The following is a 21,673-nucleotide window of genomic DNA, read 5'->3' as shown; positions in this document are numbered from 1 at the left end:
TCTGCTCTGCTGGGTTGAGGGGACCCTTCCTGGGAGGTGGCATGGAGGGTTGCAGCCTTCATTGGATCAAATCAAGGACTCCTTTTGAGCATGGAAGATCCTGATAGGTACCAACCCTCTCTCTTAATGGGTGCACAGACTGTTTTGTTTGTGCTGTTAATTTGTTGATGCTTGAAATGAAATCAGTGCAACCTCAGCTTTATCCAGAGAGCTTAAGGAACAGTACCTCAATGGTTTCACTCTGTAATGACAATCTCTTGAGGGAAGTCCTCCCTCTTCCGTTATTTAGCTTCCTGGAGGTAACACATGTTGTGGAAAAAATAGGTGGTGTTTCACGATCTCAGAGGAAATTGGCAGTAAAGAGTTCAATAAAAGACAGCTGATGCAGAACATCCTTCTCTTAACAGCCTGTGTGCACATATGCATTTTATACATCAGATGTGTACGTTTCACTGAGCAGAACTAAGCCATCTGGAAGACCTGTAGAAACTTAACAGATGTCAGTTTAAACTGAGGAAGAGAACAAGGTTCAAAGTTTATTTACCCACCTTACCAGACAGTTAATTTTATGTGCAGGAATAAACATTACAAACCTTTTGATTTTTAAAAGCAACAAAACTGCTGCTGTGAAATCTGTACAACTTAAGTTTATTTATGGTGGTTATTTAGGAAGTGGCTTATTGAAGATTGCTGTTGCGTCATTTGGTATCTGTGTGCATCTGCTGTGACATCTAGACTTTTACAAATGATTTCTGAATTCTAGATATATTCTTTTCATCCATTAGATTAAGCAGCTGGAACCAAGACACTATGGCTTACAACTTAAAAGGCTCACTGATGAAAATATTGAGCACTATGTTCCTGAAGTGTACGAATACATACAAGATCAGGCAAGTGACACAATGAAAGATGTGCAATTCATTATTCAGACATTTTACTTGTTGGACTGCACCCTTGTATTATTGATTGATTGATTGATTGATTGATTGATTAAATTAATATACCATCCTTCATCCAAAGGTCACAGGGTGGTTCACAACATACAAATGATAAAGGTAGACAAATATTGCAAGATGGAGCAGAGCTGGACTCATTCAACACTTGCTCTTCATCAGTCACATTGTTGCAGAGGGTTGTCCTAGATTACCCTTGTTGTCCCTTCCAGCTCTACAATTCTATGATTCTTTGAAATAGGTTACAAAGCACTATATGTGCTGGAGGAGGAACATTTGTGTTTATTCAGATGGGACTACTTAATAAATATGGGTAGAAGGTTGCAGTTTCTTCCTTGGTTCACTCTGAAAGAAACATTTGAGGCGCGCCAGCCTTAATGCATTGTGAATTGGGTGGACATAAATTTGAAATGCCTAGCTCTAGCTTAGGGCTGAATTATACTTGATGCTAAATATGTAATTAAAAATAATGGGGGAGGGGAGGAAAAAATATAGGTGCAGGGGGAACATCTTCACGCTGACTGTCCCAATCCCTTTTTGATGTGTGAACAGGAAAGACACATGATCAAAGTCAGCATGTCTAGTTTGATCTAAATCAGTGTTTCCCAACCTTGTGCCTCCAGCTGTTTTTGAACTACAATTCCCATCATCCCTGACCACTGGTCTTGCTAGCTAGGGATGATGGGAGTTGTAGGCCAAAAACATCTGGAGGCACAAGGTTGGGAAACACTGATCTAAATGATAAATAGTTGGCACAAGTTAACTTTCACAACACTTTGCATCCCCCACCTCTAAGTTGGTGTACAATGAGCACAAACGAGTGTGACACCTGAGGGTCCTGCATGTTTAAAATATAGTAAATCAAATAACTGGCATCTCTCTACCTAGAAACTGTGACCCAGAGCTGAAACAAAATTAGTCCAATGGTGATTAGGTTGGGAGTTTCTTCTAAGTACATCTTTGGGATGTATTTCTCTACAGTTAAAAAGTTAAGATTATATTTTCTCTCCTACAGATATATGATGAAATAGAAATCTTTCCTTTATGTATCTATCATGTGCATCTGACCAAGAATGAGGGTATAACTGATTTTGGTGAGTACAGTTTCCAAAATATAAATTTAAGAGATGCCAGTGCATCATAAACTATACTACTAAGTATAGTAACCTTGTCATAGACGTTAAACTGAAGAGATTCAGTAACAGAGATTTATACCTGCCAATGCATGTACATACATTCTTTGGAGAAAGGGTAGGTGTGGATGAGTCATGCCAGAGGCCTGTAGCCTTTAGCTGCTTCAAGAAGCCCATCACAGCTGGTGTCCTAACCTTGAACAGAAATCAGATGTGGGAGAACATATTCCCAAATTACACCAACGCCATTTACCCCTTTTTTCCAAGTTAAGATTGAATTCTTTTTTTATCCTCTGGTGGTGTCGGAAAAATAGGCAGATCTTCTTGATGAGTTGGTTCATACTAATGGCCTGCTGTGTGGAAACAGCTGCCATGTGAAAAGATTTGAAGTTGCTTCCAACATGGCATTCCTAATGTGTGCACTGTCTTAGTTGCTAGTCTTTTGTTTAGTTGACCTTGATTGTACTAGAAGGAAATTGTGGCTCCAGGGTGTCCAGAGCCATTCTGTAGCTCCAGAACTTCCGTTTTAGGAGGACAACTGCAAAAATGAAACAAAATGTGAGACTTTTGAGTGCCAGTATATGTGTGTGGGGCAGGGGAACGAAGAAGAAGATGAAGAAGATGAAGATGAAGAAGAAGAAGAAGAAGAAGAAGAAGAAGAGGAGGAGGAGGAGGAGGAGGAGGAGGAGTAGTTTGGATTTGATATCTCGCCTTTCACTCCCTTTAAGGAGTCTCAAAGCGGCTAACATTCTCCTTTCCCTTCCTCCCCCACAACAAACACTCTGTGAGGTGAGTGGAGCTGAGAGACTTCAGAGAAGTGTTGACTGGCCCAAGGTCACCCAGCAGCTGAATGTGGAGGAGCGGGGAATCGAACTCGGTTCACCAGATTACGAGACTACCGCTCTTAACCACTACACCACACTGGCTCTCAGAAGTCATTTGGTAGGGAGGATGGGACTTCTGAAGACACCAGCCCTTCTTGCTACATAGTACAGTATTAAAAAAAATTAAAATTCTGTATCTATCCAGTAAACACAATTTTGCTTTCATGTCTCATGTTATGCAAAATAGTAATAAGATGTAGCATCAGTGTGGTGTAGTGATTAGAGTGTTGGCCACAGGACCTCAGATGCTAGGTATCCATTCCCCACTCGGCCATGAAGCTCTCTGGGTGACCTTGGAGTCAGTCATAGTCTCTTAGCCTAACCCAGGCATAGGCAAACTTGGCCCGCCAGATTTTTGGGACTACAATTCCCATCATTCCACTGGTCCTATTAGCTAGGGATGATGGGAGTTGTAGTCCAAAACATCTGGAGGGCCGAGTTTGCCTATGCCTATGCCTATGCCTGGCCTAACCTAACTCACTGGATTGTTGAGAGGATAAAATGGAAAGGGGGGAATGAACCATGCTTGCCACCTTGAGCTCCTTGAACGAAAGGTAAGATACAAATGTAATAGTAAAGGAATGAATAAACAAACACGTATTTATTCATTTAATACAATTTATATGCCACTTAACATTTTAAAAAAACCTATTAAGTGATTTACAAAAAAAAAACCTACAATGATGAAATCACAGCTAAAAATCTCAAAGAAGGACAGACTCAAAATACAGCAATTACACCTTTGTCGTAATATAAAAGAGGATTAGTTTCAATTATGAGAGTATTTCAACTCACTATCTGATAATCTGATTTTTAGAATTGTTTTAAAACTAATTTAAAACAGCACTACTCTTTTTTAACTCCAGGATTTGCGGTCACTGCACAAGTGGATGAACACCAGCATCTCACCCATATCTTCATAAGTGATGTTCTCCCTGATGGGATGGCTTACGGAGAAGGTTTGTGCAGCTTTGTCACATATGTGTGTAGGCTTTTCTAATGAGGTATATATGGGATTGAGTGCCCTTTTGCACAAAAAAGCAAATATCAACCTTGAGAAAATAATGGTTAGACATGTTCATTTCATCAAAGTGTGTATCATGGCCTAATATATAATAATATGAAGACCAGGGTACTGGTTTGAACAATTAAGGTGCTATGCGGTTAGCTGAATATTTCTGACTGCTCCAGTATGCTTAATCTTCTTTTACTTTCTCTTCCTCATGCTCCCAGGGTTACGTGTGGGCAATGAAATCTTGACTATAAATGGAGAATCGGTGTGTGATCTTGACCTCAGACAGATGGAGTTATTGTTCTCTGAGAAAAGTGTGAAGCTGACTTTGACTACGAATCTTGGCCGCAATAAAAGTGCATTATGCACTTCGTGGTCAGATGGTGACATTTCCAGGGAAGCAAGAAACTCTCTACCCCCTCCTAACCAGTCACAACTCCTGGAGGAATTTCTGGATAACTTCAAAAAGAATACAGCAAATGGTGAGATACTGCTCATGATGGATGCTTCCTTCCTTCCTTCCTTTTTCATTTTGTCATAGCTGATTGCTTCTAGATAATATCAGAATGGTGTCTTCTTTTTAAAGTCCTCTATGTACCTAAAGGGCAAATGCAATTATTTTAATGTCATCTAAATGACGTTAGCCTTTAAAAAAAGAAGAAAGAGAAAAAGACAGAAACAAGGCATCGAAAAAGGAATGAGTGGTTTATATGATCAGCTGATCTGAGAGGACATGTTTTTCAGAGTCTAATCTGCTGCTATTAGAACAGACTTGGGTGCTTCCCATGTCTGGGAGATAGGCAAGTTACATGTTCTAGGTTGCACTCTCTCTGAAAGAGCTAGTGCGTAGCTTGGGGGTACCCCTGGATGCATCTTTCTTTCTGGAGGCCCAAGAGTCCTCTGTGGCAAGGAGTGACATCAGTCTGGTTGGGGTTCATAGCAGCAATTTTTCTGCCAGGGGAAGAAGCTGCCCTGGAAGCCTGGGGGGGGGGGGAGGCAGACTATACAAGAGAGAAGTGCAGGGCTTCTTTTTAAATATCTAAACGTAGCTGATATATTTTTTAATGTGTCTTTAAAACACATTTGGAGGGCTAGTCTGGAGGGCTAGAAAGCCACTTAAAAGAAGCAGCAAAAGAAGCAGAAGCAGTAAAGGGGAGATGGTGGTAGCTGCTTGTTTCCGTACAGTTTTTAGGAGAAATGTTAACAAATTATTGCAAATAAGCTGTGTTCAGCATAAGGGACTTTGATTTGGTGAGATCAGCAGAATTTCTTTCCGGGACACTAAATCACTATGGAAGAGTTGTAGCTCAGGAAGGAGTGTAGCTCAGGGACAGGGCATCTGTTTTGGATGCAGAAGGTCTCAGGTTCAGTTCCTGGTATCTCCAGATAGGGTTGGGAGAGACCGCTGCCCCAAACCCTGAAGGAGCTGTTGAAGGTCAATGTGCTGAGCTATATGGGCCAGTTGTCTGGCTCTGCGTAAGGCAGCTTCCTTATGGGAGAAACTATGGGAGCATGTTCAGTACTCAAGGATGCAGATGACCATTGCCCAACATTTTCTTTTTATAAAAAGCCACCCCAGGGGACTAGGAAATTGACCATAGAAATGGTATCTAAGAGACTGCTTAATCATTTCATATCCTGCCATATTTTAATTTTTACCCCAAAATGTCTCCCCAAGTTGCTTTTCCATTCATTGAGGAAATGATCCATATACATACTTTTTTTTCTCTATGGGTAAAAAGGCATATTGAGATGGTGATTTTTGAGCAGTAAAAATAGGCCACCGTTCCTTTGATCAAACTCACTGAATCCATGGCTGCTTTTTATGTTCTTCTGTAGAAATAAAAAGTGAGCTAACTTGTATTAGCTACGCAGTGTCTACACTGACCAGAGATGTGGTTTATTTTCTGCATCAGCAACTTGCCTACAGTAGAGGTTGCTATTAAACTTTGGCTGATAGTGTAACTGAAGTGTGTTGTTCTTGGGTAAGTGATTAATGTGGTTGATTCAATGTATCAAGGGCTTTTGATCTGATTTTTTCATACCTCTAAAAATTGAAAGGTCACTAAGGAGAATTTTCTAGGGTTGATTTAATTATAAAATAGCAGCTTTATTAGGTCATACTTAAAGTAAAAAATGATGGCAAGAATTGTGGCACAGTAAGAAGCATCTTCCTCATGGGTCGTAGTCCAATTTTAAATACTATTAAATTGACTGTTGGCATATAAAAGCTCATGTCATAAAACAAAAATTATGGTGCTAATTAATTATTCTTCGTTTTATTAGGACTATCACTCAGATTGTTAGCTTGATATCATAAGCCAGCATTACCTAGTGCATTCGCCATAGTAAGTGTATGTGCCCATTTACCGGATTCATTGTTCCTTAGGGACACGTTTGCAACTTGTGTTAATCTCCATATATTATAATAGGAAATTGTTAGAAATGTATGTTGTTCCCAGACACCAAAGGATAAAAGGTATTTTGGCTTTGACTGTCTGATTCAGACAGCAACCAAGGCAGACTTTTTTACAATGAGTTGGGGGCAGGGATAATTATTCTAAATTAATCTCTGTGAGAGAGTCTGTCACATTTATCGGATTATAGTGTGCCGGCATTTAGTTTATGCATTTTCAAATGGCTTGTTATAGAAACCAGTACAGGCAGCACAGCTTTGACTGAATGCATCCGTTTAATGAGTTTACCCTTTTCTGCCCATGTTCTCTCACATTTTATGCCCTGACTTCATTTGCAGTGGCCTACCATCTTAGTTGGGACACGGGTGGCACTGTGGTCTAAACCACAGAGCCTAGGGCTTGCCAATTGGAAGGTCGGCAGTTCGAATCCCCGCAATGGGGTGAGCTCCCATTGTTCGGTCCCAGCTCCTGCCCACCTAGCAGTTCAAAAGCATGTCAAGTGCAAGTAAATACTTCCGGCAGGAAGGTAAACGGTGTTTCCATGTGCTGCTTAGTCATTCTGGCCACATGACCCAGAAGCTGTCTGCGGACAAACGCTGGCTCCCTCAGCTTATAGAGCGAGATGAGTGTGCAACCCCAGAGTTGTTCACAACTGGACCTAACAGTCAGGGGTACCTTTACCTTTGTCATCTTAGTTGTGTCTGCATGAGGTTGTGGAAAATCACTAGTCCTGATTTATATAGATCTAGGTCTTCTACTTCCAGCTCTGGTTTAAGTACAGGTGAACCTCTGGCCTCTAGATGTTGCTTGACTACAACTCCCATCACCCCTATCTACCATGCTGGCTGGTTTAAATGGAGTTGGAGTCCAGCCACAGCTGGAAGGCCACAGGTTTCTCCAACTCTGACATACAGAATGGCTGCAGTGATTCCCTTAGGTCAAAAGGCCCACCTAGTCCAGCATTTTGTTTCCAATGACGGCCAGTCGGGTACTTCCAAGAAGTTCAAAAGCATAGCATGGAAGCACCAGCCCTTCTCTGTGGAATCCTGATAATTCATTTGTTGTTGTTTTTAATTAGAGCAATATCCGAGATCTGTTGAAATTAACCAACGCACCTTAGTCATGTTCATTGCTCTCAGTGTGTCTGCTCTGAGTAAAGCTAAGTTTAATACTGGGCAATGTAAATTTCAGCTGAATGTGTTCTGCAATAAGGGGATATCAGTTCTTTACACAGTGCAGCACTCTAAAGCCCTCTTCATGACACTTGTTTCCTGTTCTGCTTTTAGGAAGGAGTTCCCTAGATTAACTGGAAATGTTAACAATGGTCAAAGCCTTATATGTGTGGGGAACCTGGACTAGTCATTTCTATCGGTAGTAATAGAGGATTTTCTCAAGGCACCAGGTGTGCTAAGATGGTCATCTATATCTAGTTAGGGTTTTCTTTCTTTTTTTGTTTCGGAATCTTGTGGTGATCTGTAATGAGAGAACTAAGACAACAGGGACTGGGTGGGGGTGGAGAGAGAGAAAATGAGGTGGCTCTTTGGATAAGCTGAAAGCTAGCATTTCTTCTAATGGTTGCAAACTATGTCTGAAGCTTAAGCATTTTAGATTCACAGTTACCCATGTCTTTGCTACCATCTGTCAGGTTGTGAATTTCATTTTCTTTATGAATCATTCTTTGGTTACATAAGAAGGCTATTAAAGTAAACCCCCACATGGCCACTTGACAATAAAAGGTATGGAGGTGTTTTTTTTTGAACTTTAATTTTCCACAGCTTTGAGTAAAAGTCTAACTTTTACCACAAACTTAAGCCTTTTGTCTTGATGTCATATATATACAGTGGTACCTTGGGTTAAGAACTTAATTTGTTCTGGAGGTCCGTTCTTAACCTGAAACTGTTCTTAACCTGAAGCACCACTTTAGCTAATGGGGCCTCCTGCCGCTGCTGCACCGCCGCTACACGATTTCTGTTCTCATCCCGAAGCAAAGTTCTTAACCCGAAGTAATATTTCTAGGTTAGCAGAGTCTGTAACCTGAAGTGTATGTAACCTGAAGTGTATGTAACCCGAGGTACCACTGTGTGTGTGTGTGGTGGGGGGAGAGGCTGACTGGAATTGCAAATCAAATCTTACTCATCTCTTCCTAATTATGCACAAAGATGTACTGAGCATGCACTACAATTCTCATCCCTCACGTCATGACACTCATGGAGGAATCATGGAAGGGATGGTCAGATCCTGAGGAGGAATGGAAACAGCTTGGGCAACTGAAGGATCCTGGGGAGGGCTCTAACAGGATGGGGGAGGTGGATCAGGATGCCACTAAGTTCCTGAGCCAGAATGGATCTTGCGGGGGGGGGGGGGTGTAGATCTGGATTCAGAGGAGAAGACTGAGCAGGTTGTCAGAGGAATGTCCCCCTTCTGGCACCTCCTCCTGTCTGTGAGGAGCCTGCTATTCTGGGGAAATGACTGAGAGTAAGCTTGATGCTCGCCAGCTCTGGCTCCACCCCAGTCAACACAGAGATGCCAGCACCAGTGTGAACAAACTTCACAGAGGCAACCCACTTGAAGGAGTGCCCATTTACTTGTGACTCCGGCCACTTGCCATGCAAATAGCTGTGTCCACCCTGCTCTTCAATAGGAAGGTGCAGGGATCAACGCCTTAAATTTTGAGGCCTAGTTTCCAACAATGAGGTGACAAATCTGTGATAGGCACCTTTATATTTTTACAGTGTGTACCCATAACCTTTAATTTTTTGACAGAAATTTACAAAAATTGCAGGCCATTGTAGTTTCCTAAGAAGATTAAGCATTGCTAAAATTTTGTGTGTATTGTGAAAGGGGGGATGCCTTTAAAACGTGGGGGTTAATAAGGGATTAATGTTCCCCACCCCATTTTTTGAGAATTTGTATGAAGAGGCATATATCACAGAGCTATCTCTAGGTAAGAAACCTTCAAAATTCCAAGAGGATAGACTCAGGAATTTGAGAGCTATGATTCTGTTTTCATTTACCCATTGAGATTACTTGGGCAAACACTATCATTGAGATTTCTCCCACATTAATCAGCTAAGTGATTAATCAGCTGATTGGTCACAAGTATTTGTTTCAACTTGATTCTGAAGCATACAGTGTTTACTGTTAAATACTCCTAATAGCTTATTTTAATAAAAAGTGCTGAGCAAGTAATTAATGTAATAAGCTGATAATTAACAATGCATAGTGTTTTCAACAAGTGATTTGTGAAAGCTGGAAATGTGCTTATTCTGTTCTGTTGAAAACAGAATAGCATTATTTTTATCTTCTGGGCTGACCATTAACCTTGGGATTGTTGTTTGCAAAGGGAGAATTGTTTGTAGTTCATTCAACAGCTGTTTTCATTCTTCAGGATGCAATATAGTATTTCATTTGCCGCTCCCTTCAGCATTTTTCCAGTCATTACTAAATACCAGGACCACCAAGGTTTTGTACCTCCTTGAGGTTTGGCTCCATTCCTGAACTGCTTAAACAGAAGCCTTTCGGCAGCTTGCCTGATCAAAACATGTAGAAGAATATGAGAAACTTCTGATGTAAATAAATCTGACCCCATTCATGAAAACACCAGTGCATGTGATTATATTTTTCTCCCTAAGCTTTTCATCTTTCCTTCAAAATATGAAGTATCTTGAGAGAGTATTTTGAGATTTTCCCAGTATTTTAATTTGGGAGCAAAAGCGATTACTGCAAGCATCCTTTTGTCAGCTGTTGCTTTATATCATTTTTACTATAGCTTTTGTTACACAGTGTTGTTGTTTTGGTGGCTTTTTTATGGCATGACCTCTCCCTACAAGAGTAAGTTCATGTTCTGTACGTTCTGGAAAGACTGATAAAGCTAATTAGGTTCAAGAACATTCAAGCTGTATTTTCCTTGAGAACATATTTAAACCTCTTTTGTTGTCCACCGGCATTACACTTTCCATTCTTAAGTTGGGAATAGAGTAGTTGCTTTAGAAGACAATAATTAGGCATCTAAACAACATGACCAGTCCAATGAAGTTGATGTTGAAGAATCATTGCTTCGCTATATTAAATACTGTGTAGAACTGATGTTTGTATTCAGTTTCAAACTGATTGTGGAAGAGCAGTGACTCAGCATAACTAAATATCTTATTTTGCTATGGACCATTCACATTTCTACTCCTTCTCATATTAACAGCTTTTCCCCACAAGGTATTCCATCCTTGTTGAACAAATATATTGCCTGAGTTAAACACATATCCCATTAGACAGTCTGTGCTCTGAAACTCTCACAGGCATGACCTAGAAAACTGAACAAATTGCCTATACAGCTTTTCTACTTTGTGAGAGGTTGGGTACATCTAATTTTCGCTGTGCCATCTGCTTTTATTTTTAGTTCTCCATCCCCTTCCCTCTATTACTGTCAGAAGACTAGAAGGTAAAGCGCACCTCCTTTTTCTGGCTTGGAAGAGTCTTTCCCACCTACCCATGCTCTTGACATTTGATAACACTTGATTTTTCCCTCCTGATGAGCAATAAGTCACTTGTTCAGAATAGAGCTATGAATGGTAGGAAGCATTCCTAGCACCAAGATATTTAAGAGCAAGTTCTCTATTCCTCCTTACTCCTCACTGTAATTTCCCCTTATTTGCAGAGAGAAGGATGAGATGGCAAGAGAAGTGCTGATTAGAATGTAATTAAGGCTTCATTAATCAAGTGGGCTAAGAGGCAACATGTGAAGGCTGTATCTGCTCTCTTTTCTTACATGGTAGAAAGACTTTCTTAATGAAAGAGAGGGTTTTGGGGTTTTTTGAAGGCCCCCCCCATCATTTTCCTAGCCTTCAATATGTTAGCACCAAAAACCTCTGCAGCACATGCATGGTCTTTGCATCTGATAATTTTGATTATGCCCCATTGTCAGCTTTTATTCTGTGGCCTCTACCTCTCTGAAAGTGCAAATACCTGCATTCCCTTATGGTTGACAAATATTTGGTTCCTTCTGTGACTATCGCATCTGTGCACAGTCTGTTTGCCTTTAATTGAATAACCAACTGTAAGGGAATGATTTGGGAAACCGTGGTGTACTCTTTGTAATCTGGTGGCTACACGATCACTTCTTTTGAATGACGGTGAGTCATAGATCTGCCTGCCTGTATAACACAACGTTATGTAAGTCATGTAATTAAGGAGCCACTGGTCACACAAGACTGAATACAGTCAAGCACTCACTGAAGTTGCCTGCCATTGTGGATGCTCCATGGCTTCTGAGTGCCTCTGGGCAAAATACTTAGAGTGGTATTCAATTTGCCATTTGCTCTGATTGAGCACTAAAAAGCAGTTTTCCGTGGGGCAAAGCAATGGGACAAGAAGAAGTATGGATAAGCTCTAAGTTTTGCTCAGAGGAAACCCACTGATATTAGCTTGGTCATGTTCATTTATCTCAATGGGTATACTCTAAATAAAACTGAGTTGGATTCCACCCCTGGTTTTGTTGCAGTAAATTCATACTACCGTATTGGCCTGAATATAAGCCACACTCTCCCCCCGCACCCCATTCCAACTTTTCACGAAGTGCGGTTTCAATTCACAACCGTACAAAAATTGGCTTTTACGATATCGCTGTAGCATTTTCTTCTATGTTTGCCATTTTGGGGTGTGAGTGCCTGCGGAATTTTAAAGGTGCGGCTTATATTTGGGCCAATACAGTACTTGCCGCAATTTCAGAAATGCTGTCTGCTGGCATACCACTACCACCACTGGCTGAAACCCACAGTTTTCCTTTGATTTTTGACATAATTATAAGGCTACAGCTAATAACTATACTAGTTAGGCCTTTGAACTATGAATTTGCTTTTAACCTATTCAGTAGTATAGATTTTGTCACTAATGTTTTTACTGTTGTCGCAGTTTTTATATGCTGTACACCCTCATATTGTATTTTTATGGAAGTGTGGTTTAGAAGTAGCTATAATAAAGAAATAATAATAGCATTTTAAAATTGGATTTAGAGGGCAGATTATCCTTACCCTTTTGGATCTATATGTACAAATGCACCCCACTAAAATATGGATAGATTAACCTCTTTTTTCAATCTCTGGAGATCAGATAAGGATCCCACTGACACTGACAGAGCCATTTTTAATAAGTAGAACTCCTAGGAATGTTGGATATATAGCCACAGCTTTACCATTTCCTTGCTTTCCAATTTTCTTGAGGGTCTCCTTGCATTGACATCCCCTTACTTGACTCCCTGAATATTAGTGGGGCAGTTTCTTTGGATTTGGCTTGCTCTAGACCAATAAGGCTGCCACTGGTGGTAGCAGCAGCAGCAGCTGGCTTAGCATTTGGCTTCTTGTGGCTTGGCCAGCCACTTCCCAGCCATGCTGTGATTGGGAAAGCAGCGCCAATGGCAGATGGCTGGTGGGGCACTATGCCAACCCATCCCTGTTGAAAGATGAGTCAGCTGCCTGCCTAGTGCAACTGATTTTAACATGATGAATGGCATCAACTCAGTTCCCGAAACCCCCAAATGCTGTACCTTGGAATATGGCGGAGGGAACTATTGATTGGGGGGGGGGATGCATAATAACCAGAAACAAATAATGCATTATTTTAAACTTTTGTGTTGTATGCTCCAGAGTGTGATTTTTGTTGAGTGAAATTAGTAACAGATTCCAGTTCAGGGCGGGGGTAGACTTAGCACATGGGCTCTCAAAGAGAAAACATGGAATTGATTGTCAAACCCTAGTATTGGTCTCATGGCCCGAGGTGGAAATACTTGGCGGAAATAGTGAAAGAGTCGTGAAGAGTCAGAAAAGAATATTGAACTGGGCTCCCCATCCTTGGTTTGTCATTTTCAACTTTTAAAGATTTTAGGCTTTTCCTGATAAGAATATATGCAGTGGCAAATAAGTTGTATACAGGACAGATGTATTTATCCCATGTTTGCAAAAGGTGTGTGTGTGTGTGTGTGCGCGCGCACACACACACACACACACACACAAAATTTGGATGCTCTTATTGGGAGATTTGAACCTTCCTTTTCTTTTGGTTAAAATTGCCTGCAGGGTGCCTGATGTTGGTCAAGGACAGCTCTATCATCCCTCCATTGCCAGTTTTCCAAATTGTTTCTCTAGAAAAAACTGCATTAAGAAGGAAGCCAGGGTGGTTCCCTCCCCTGCCCACTTTGCTCCACTAATGTATTTATGAACCACGTCATGTTGCAGAACGTTGTGTTCATCCAAGAGAATCACTTGATACATGGAGTCATTTTTATTGGTTGTTCCCTTCGGCCAGCACAAACTGTGCTACACTGTAGACAGATGATGCTACATTAGGAATTTGGGGAGGAAGAGCTTAATTTTAGCCGATCAAATACGTGCATTACTTCAGAGAGGCTGTTTTAGCTGAACTGCCTTTTAAAAGAGGCGGCGGGGGGGGGGGGGGAGAACAGTAGAAGTAGCAAAGTAGTCCTCCTCCTTCCCCTCTCCCTGCTACAGAGAGCTTTTATGAATGAAGCAAGAAATAATTTTCTACTGCTGATAATTGAACCCTCTGAATTTTTTTGCTTTTCACTTGCATGCAGATTTCAGCAATGTGCCTGATGTTACTGCAAGTCTGAAAAGAAGCAGTACGAATGGCATTCTGGACCAGGTTCCCCAGAAGGAGAAACTTGAGTTATCTTTCCAGGTAAGAGCACTTCTTAAAAACCTAGAGCACAGTAATCAGCAAACAGTATTAGGAGACTTGCTGACAGCTCTTATACATGATATAATTTAGCCTAAAATTCTGTACTCAATAGCCTTACCTTAATCTGTAGTACATTTTGGAGTATGACTGCTATACCTGTAGGAAAGCAGCTATTTTTGAGGAGGCAAAATGCATTTTCATGTGTCATGAACGAAGTCTGTCAATGATGGTTATGCTTGGTAATAAATTGTCAGGTACCACAGCCTACAAGCTGTGTATTGTTGTGGGCAAAGTACTGGACTTACTGCTGGGACGCCTGGTTTCAAACTTCCTGCATGTTGAATGCAAGTGATTTCATTTCATTCTTCATTTGCTTATTGCCTTTATATGTAACTATGATCAAATGTAACACAAACAGGAATCTTGCCAGAGTGAATGAGATAAGAACTGTCTATCCTCTAGATCAGGCATGGCCAAACTTGGCCTTCCAGATGTTTTAGGACTATAATCCCACCATCGCTAGCTAACAGGACCAGTGGTCAGAGATGATGGGAATTGTAGTCCCAAAACATCTGGAGGGCCACGTTTGGCCCTGCCTGCTCTTGATGTTGTCAGTATTTTTACTCCTTCAACTGCTCTTGAACTTTGGCTTCTGATTTTTAGGATTAAGAGGATCAAAGTTATTTAGACCATGACTTGAATGGCTGTTCATTTTTGTATACCTCAGTCATGTGCCCAGACAAGTGAATTGGCATGGGTTTACCCCAGGTTTGTTTTGGTTTGGGACTGGTCAGCTAGATCAGCACTGCAGTGCACAGGAGGTTTGTGAGAAGTGTGTAGGTAGGGCTAGGAAAGAAACTATTTTGGAAGTGTGGAGCATTTGAGGGGCCAAAAGGTATATTCTGACCAGTATGTACATACACTGGTTTATATGGGCAACTCGTTTCTCTTCTAAAGCACATTTAAAAGTAGTTTCTCAATGCGAGCCAGGTGATGCCCTATCCACACAACGAGGCAAGTAGTCTCAAGTTGGGCATCAGCAACATCTGGAGGGCTACAGGTTTCCAAGCCCTGTCCTACCCAGTGAGTGAATTTAGAATTAAGTGTCATTGAAATTACAGTCAGCCCCTCATCCACATTTGGGCCATGCTAGCTGCTAATGGAAGCTCATGGAGGAGAAGTGAAGAGCGTCAGGTAGTACCTGTATCTCCTTCAAGGACTTCTGAAAGCTCAAGGCTGAACACGCACACGCACGTCTGCCTGACATCTTGTGTATTTTCTGAAGGAAGCAGTTGCATTTCTGCGTGTACACACACACACACACGTGTATAACTTGTTCCCCAACCCATCTGTGCTCCTTGCCTTCTTTCTTTGTCTCCTCAACTTCTTTAACCACTGGCCTCACCTGACAGCTGATCCATGGCATTTTGAAACTGCCTGGACTTCTACAGCCATATCTGTACCTTACCCGCAAACTCCTGCTTGGTCCCTGATGACAGCTAGTGGTTTTCCAGTGCCTACAGATAGGGTCAGCAGTGAGCACCAAGAGCTGTGGCAACCCCACATCACCCAATGCCGTCTCAGAGAAGCAGGGGTTGATGCCTCCCATAGGCTGTTTGCTAAATGGCAGGTCAGTAGCCAGCAGTAAGGTCTGTCCTGGGCCCCCCTTGAGGGCAGAAGCAATAAGCAGCTGCTTGATTGTGCCCAGCCCTGCATGTCAGCCATGGTTGGCTCTACCCTTTGTCCTTCATCCTCTTTCATCCAGCCCCATTCTCGCCATGCCACCCCTGATTTCAAACAGGGCTGCTGGCAATAACTGCATCCAAAAAAATTCACCTTCAAAACTGCATCGCTACCTATCTCTCTTCTTGTCCGTCACAAAAATGATTTCCTCTTCCGAGTGCTACTTTCCACACTCATAAGAAATGGAACTACTTGAGCTTCAGCTTGAGGGAAGCTCAGTTTTCAGGCAGTTGTAGGTATGTATGCATGTATTTTATTTTTGCTGATTCTGTGCCATGAGGTACCCAAAGTGACTTAAAGCAAGAAACGATACTAACAACTTACCAGAAAGTCATAACACAAAACATTTTTTTAAAGCTACCAAACAATAGAAAAAACCCCTTCAAGCCAGCAATCAACATATACCAGTGGTGTCCAAACTTTTTTCAAAGAGGGCCAGATTTGATGAAGTAAAGGGCCGTGAGGGCCAACCAAAGGGCCGACCAAAGTTGTTGACCTTTTTTGTGGTTGAGGGTTTTTTAGGATTTCCCCCCAGGAAATAAACTACCACAGGGGCTGGAGTAAACCGACCGGCGGGCCGGATTAGGCCCCCGAAACGGACTTTGGACATGCCTGCCATATACTTTTAAAGAAGGGCTTGGGGTTAAAAAAAAAGTACTTTCATCTGCAAATGGAAAGCAGTTTGGGAGTTAAGCAGATCTCTTTGACATTAAATTCCTGAGAGTGGGTGTCGATCTCTTGTTGATCTTAATATGGGCAGAAGATGAAACGTATCTACAAAATCTCACTCCCTGATTTCAAAGGACAGGAAGTGCTATAAGAGAGAAGATGCTTCTTGAAAGAGCATGTTGGACATGTAGGATGACCCTTGAAACACCAAAATGTCCAAGGAGGAAGCTACTCACACACATGCACTAGCAGTCAAGGAAGCTGAAGAAAGAGGTATAACTACTTAGCATAATAGTAGAACAAATACAGGAACAGACAACAAATCAAAGCAGTCAGGTCTTACTTGGATGCTGCTTGATTACATAAATCAGTTGCTTGTTTTTCTTGGATGTTTTTGATGTTTTTGTTATTGAATTTTTAGCAACTGTTAAATTGCAGAAAAACAAGGAGGAATAGCTGGCTATAGCTCTACTTCTGTTTCCTTTGTACTTCATTACTTGACAGTACCCTAAAGTGTTCTGTTAAGACAAAACCCAACAGAATAATTTTTCCAAAGCCCAGGTGCAAAGGGCCACATGTGCATGTTTTTGGTACCCCAACCTAGTTTTACTTTTTCCTGAATTTTGGTAGGTCTTGGAGCCTACTATGACAACCAATTCGGCATTTGGAATCCATGGGGAAGAATTACCCTCTGCTGATTTGCAACTGTTCTAGGCTGTGACAAACTTTTCATGTGGATTTTCTTCTGTGTGTCACATTCATCTTTTTAGTACAGCAAAGCAAACCCTCATTTTAAGGCAGGTTACAATGCCATGCTAAAAATCAAATTGTCTGGCTGGCAATGCTACATTCAGTTAGTTTGTGCCATACTGAAGTAGTCAGAAATCAATATGAGCTAGCCAAGTTGCCACAGGAGCCACATGACAATTAGGTTGTGGAAACAGGCCTTCAAAGCACTAGTTCAAGTTGTGGCTATATTACATGCAATTGAAACACCATTAACCAATTTTGTAAATGCCTATTTCTGTGATAGAATTTTTACTTTGTGACTCGCACTATAATGAGAGGTTAAATTGGCTGTGAAACCATAGTCCTTATTCACACGGTGAGATTGCAGCTTTTCAGCACAGTAAGGGGATTTTTGCATATAATCTTTGATTAAAAGGTTCTGGACTTTTTGGTATAAATATGGAAGGAAAGAGCTATTTTTTATGATGACCAGCTGAATGTGTGCTTTCATAATACAAAATCACATTAGTATTACCAAGGGAGATCTAGTGTTTGAAAGGTGATCAAGGAAGAATACAAGGAATAAACAGAGAAATATATTAAACGAGGAGAGAAAAAAGCACTTAAAATCTAGTAGGATATACTATGCCTTTTGTGTCAAGTCTTTGTATTTTAGTCTTCTGGGCTTTTAGCCAAATTAATTAAGGGCAAAAAATCTTCCCAGGCTTCAGTGTGGTCCTGTAGATTGCTTACAAGTCTATTGGCTGGGCACACTTTACACAGGGCATAGTTAAACTGTGGAATTCAATCCCACCAGAAATAGTGATTGCCTCCAACTTGGATGGCTTTAGAAGAGTTTTAGTCTTATGCTCCATGAAAATGGTCTTTCAATAGCTACCAGCCACAGTGACTAGGTTCTACTTCTAATATTGGACACAGTTTGCCCTTGAATGCATTGTCAGTGTCAGTATTTCTCCAGCCCAGACGGTATATCTAGAAGGATACAAAGGTCAATGGTTTTAAAAGCTGCCAAAAGGACCAAAGATAACTTCATAGAGTAACCAAAGCAGTTTTTGTTCCCAAACCAGACTGAAATGCATCTAGAAAATCAGTATTGTCTAAGAGTGCCTGGAGCTGGCCACTAACCACCTGCTCAAACACCTTGCCCAGAAAGTGAATGTTTGCAACTGGCCTGCAGAAGTCAACATCTTCTGGGTCCAGGCAATGTTTATTTTGAAGGGCAGTCTAATGATTGCCTCTTTTAAAGAGGCTGGGACTGCACTCTTTCTTGCATTGAGACATATACAAGCTTCTGGACTTACGTAGTAGGACACTCCCTGCCTATTTGCTGTGATAAGTCCAGACACACACTAATGTGTCCAGCACATTAGTCTTGCATCTTTCATGAAGTTGTATCATGCTCTGGTTTCAGACTAATTTCCACAAACGTTTCTGTGAGAATCCCCACTCTGTAGTTTCAGACCCCAATTTTAGCCATCTAGTTCTACAGTGTTGTTCGATCCAAAGGGAAGTCACAATCCATTCTTTGCCCTTGGCCCTATCTCCTTGCTCAAAATAAATAAAGTGGAGATAGCTCCATTGTCTCTGTTCCCTTGCATTTGTTAGTTCTTCTTTTTAAAAACAAACAAACAAAAAGAAACTCCAATCAATACGTAATTTGATGACTAAAGGAAAACAACTGCTTATCAAAAGAATTTCTGCTTCCTTTGTCCTCTGTTCTGGAAGCCTGGCAATAACAGCAAATTTAGTGGAATGGCTACACATAGACACAATTTATTTATAGTGCTTTTCAGTGCAAACCGTAAGTTGTCCTTTACATTCCTTTGCATATGTTACTTTAACAATTAATTGGAAAGGTACAGGGAAGTGTTTCTTTATAATTGTGTTTGTGTGTGGGTGTGCACGCATGCATGTTGACGCGTTTGGGACTATTGTTCATATGCACTAACACTATTGTTAGAGCATTTAGTCCTAGATAATGTTGCTGATGTTTTGAGCGGTTAAGTAAGGATGTTCTAGATTTAAGATGCAGTAGGAAAAAAATGGTTTGAGCTTTAACACTACCAGACTTGAACCACCAACTGTAGCAGTGTCTTTGACAGCCCTACAATTTCTGCAAATGGCTTATAATTGAATGCCGGTTTTTTGGTTGGAGGGTGCCTATTACTGTCAGAGCAATTTGTATGACCCTGTCTGTCTCCAACAGATGTGTTGGTGTGTGTGTGTGTGTTGGGGGGTGCATTAGAAAGTAGTCTTGCTGAAAAGATATTGTGAGCGGAGGCAGAAAGAGCAAAATGATGTCTCTTTTCTTTTCCTAGCCTTGTTTTAGACATCCTCTTTGTGAGTAGCCTTAAGACTTTCATAGCAATTTACTATTGAAAATGCTTGATTTCCACCCCAGCTTCATATTTCTGCATGACTTCATTGAGTGCACTTATGTGAAAGTACAGCAGAAGAAGCATCTTGGCGTTATGTAATATTGTTAAGTGTGGGACTATGTAAAAACATGATGTGAAGAAGATGGTCGTGACGCTAGGAGGTTTTCAGTGCAGGCTGGAAGAACAATCAGTCTGAGGATTATTTTGTGAAAGAGGGATTGGAAGAAGTGCTCAGTTCCTGGCAGACAACAGCTTTAGATATCATCCCTGAGTCTGGAAGGAGAAAATTATTATCTGACTCTCTTTCCTTAACATATGTAAGTAAAGAAATCAAAATTGTAATTAATCTAAACTCCACAAGTGTGTGTTTGTTTGTTTGTTTGTTTGTTTGTGCACATAATGCACAAGCGTATATCTGAGTTTCTGTTTTTCTTCTTGCTTTATGATTTAAAGCTTAAGCAAAGTAATGCACATATTTTTGAAGCTTCTTTGAATGTAAATTTATTTCACAACTTTTGGGGGAAGGAAGACCTTTCTCTTACCGTACGCAACACATTTACATTGACTAGCAGACTGCTCTGCTTTTGCAACTGAGGTGGTGAATGAACTTAAAAGCAAATTAAGACAAAAAGCAACTGAAATGGTGCTTAATTTTCCAAAAAGGAAGTTGTTTCCCCCTGTGCGGAATGTGTAAATCTACATTCTCTTGATGATGATCCTTAAATGTTGTGTTTCTTTCCCTTGAACTTTCTCTTTGTGGGAGTTCCAACTGCTTTCTTTTTAAAAATAAGACATTTCTGTTTTCCTTCAGAACCACAATGTAGTTGTATATTGCAATGTTGTGGATATCATAGATAGAGAGATAGTAAGACTTCGAACTATGTTTCAAAACTGTTTTATGGTAATGACACATACACTCTATAGCTGTTGCCTTGAAACTATAATAGAGGACATTAAAATATCTGAGAATGCAGTATAATTGCTGAGTGAATTGTTTGTGCTTTGTTGAATCATATCTGTGGGTCTGTGTGCTCTTTGCTTTTACGTAAAGGCTGATATAGACTGACAGTAATCAAGGTCAATGAATCCATACACTAAAATGCAATGTTCTACATGTTGCCTGACAAGATAGTAGTATAGATGCTTCTTTTTCTTTGTTATGTATGTTGGTTAGAAGTTAAGGATTGAATCAAACTAAGTTTTACTCAGAGTAAATTCATTGAAGTGAATGAGTCTAAGTTAGTCATGTGTATTGATTTCATCAGATACAGTCTAAGTGTTTGCAGCCCAGTCCTATGCATGCTTACTTGGAAGTAAGTCTCCATGGATTAGGATTGCAGACTGAAATGATTCTGATAGAACAGGGTTGGCTAACTTTTTCAGCACAAAGGTGCCATTCACCCATGGCCAATCCTCAAAGGGCTGTGTGCTAGCATGTGGCCAGGAAATGTTGAGGCCAATGCATGCTCTCACCATTACACTCGCCACACACACTGGTTGCATTGGACATACCACATGTGCACACATGACACACAAAAATAGAAGGCATGCGCACACACATCCCCAATAGCCCCCTGCTCACCCTATTCATGCAGATCAACTAGGTAGGGAGCATAAAGTCACCCCTTTGCCACTCATCAACTTAATACATCTCTAGGGGTGGATCGCATTCTTAAAATACTCATGTGAAATTGCTGGACTACTTACAAAAATGTGCAACTTACTAAAATCAGACTACATATCAGAGGATTAGAGGGATAGCTCTCTTAGGTGAATTGGTAGAAAGTGACATTAGAGCTGGAATTGGTAAAAAAAGGGGCGAGGTGGGTGGGCAGGAGAGCTGGATGTATCAGAATGGCTTTTGCAAAGGGATTCCTGCAACACCAACCTTTTAGAATTATTTGATTGTAGGTTTACACAACTCCCCAATGCATTAAAAGTATATCTTAAGGGCTTGCATGATTGTGCCAGCTAGCGCTATCCAACACTGCCACTTTGTGCAACACACATGTCCCTTCCAGCTGCATGTGGGCCATGTGAAATGGCAA

The 21,673-nt window shown here is 40.9% G+C and overlaps 1 protein-coding gene across 4 annotated transcripts in view; it reads left to right on the top strand.

The window, feature by feature from the left end:
- Positions 1 to 21,673, top strand: part of TIAM2 (TIAM Rac1 associated GEF 2) — a gene marked incomplete at its 3' end in the record, with an annotated part of 132,492 nt that overhangs the window by 86,432 nt on the left and 24,387 nt on the right. For 3 of the 4 annotated variants that reach the window (XM_081905118.1, XM_081905116.1, XM_081905117.1), the window contains 5 exons: positions 786 to 890; positions 1,969 to 2,047; positions 3,837 to 3,929; positions 4,204 to 4,464; positions 13,982 to 14,085. In XM_081905118.1, the coding sequence (XP_081761244.1) occupies positions 786 to 890; positions 1,969 to 2,047; positions 3,837 to 3,929; positions 4,204 to 4,464; positions 13,982 to 14,085 (642 nt within the window). Of the gene's footprint in view, positions 1 to 785; positions 891 to 1,968; positions 2,048 to 3,836; positions 3,930 to 4,203; positions 4,465 to 13,981; positions 14,086 to 19,783; positions 19,943 to 21,673 lie in introns of those variants that run through there. The other variant, XM_081905119.1, reaches the window with a different exon arrangement.

This window comes from Podarcis melisellensis, assembly GCF_964234715.1.
Source record: "Podarcis melisellensis genome assembly, chromosome: 3".
Classification (NCBI taxonomy): domain Eukaryota; kingdom Metazoa; phylum Chordata; class Lepidosauria; order Squamata; family Lacertidae; genus Podarcis; species Podarcis melisellensis.
This window is presented reverse-complemented; position numbering and strand designations above follow the sequence as displayed.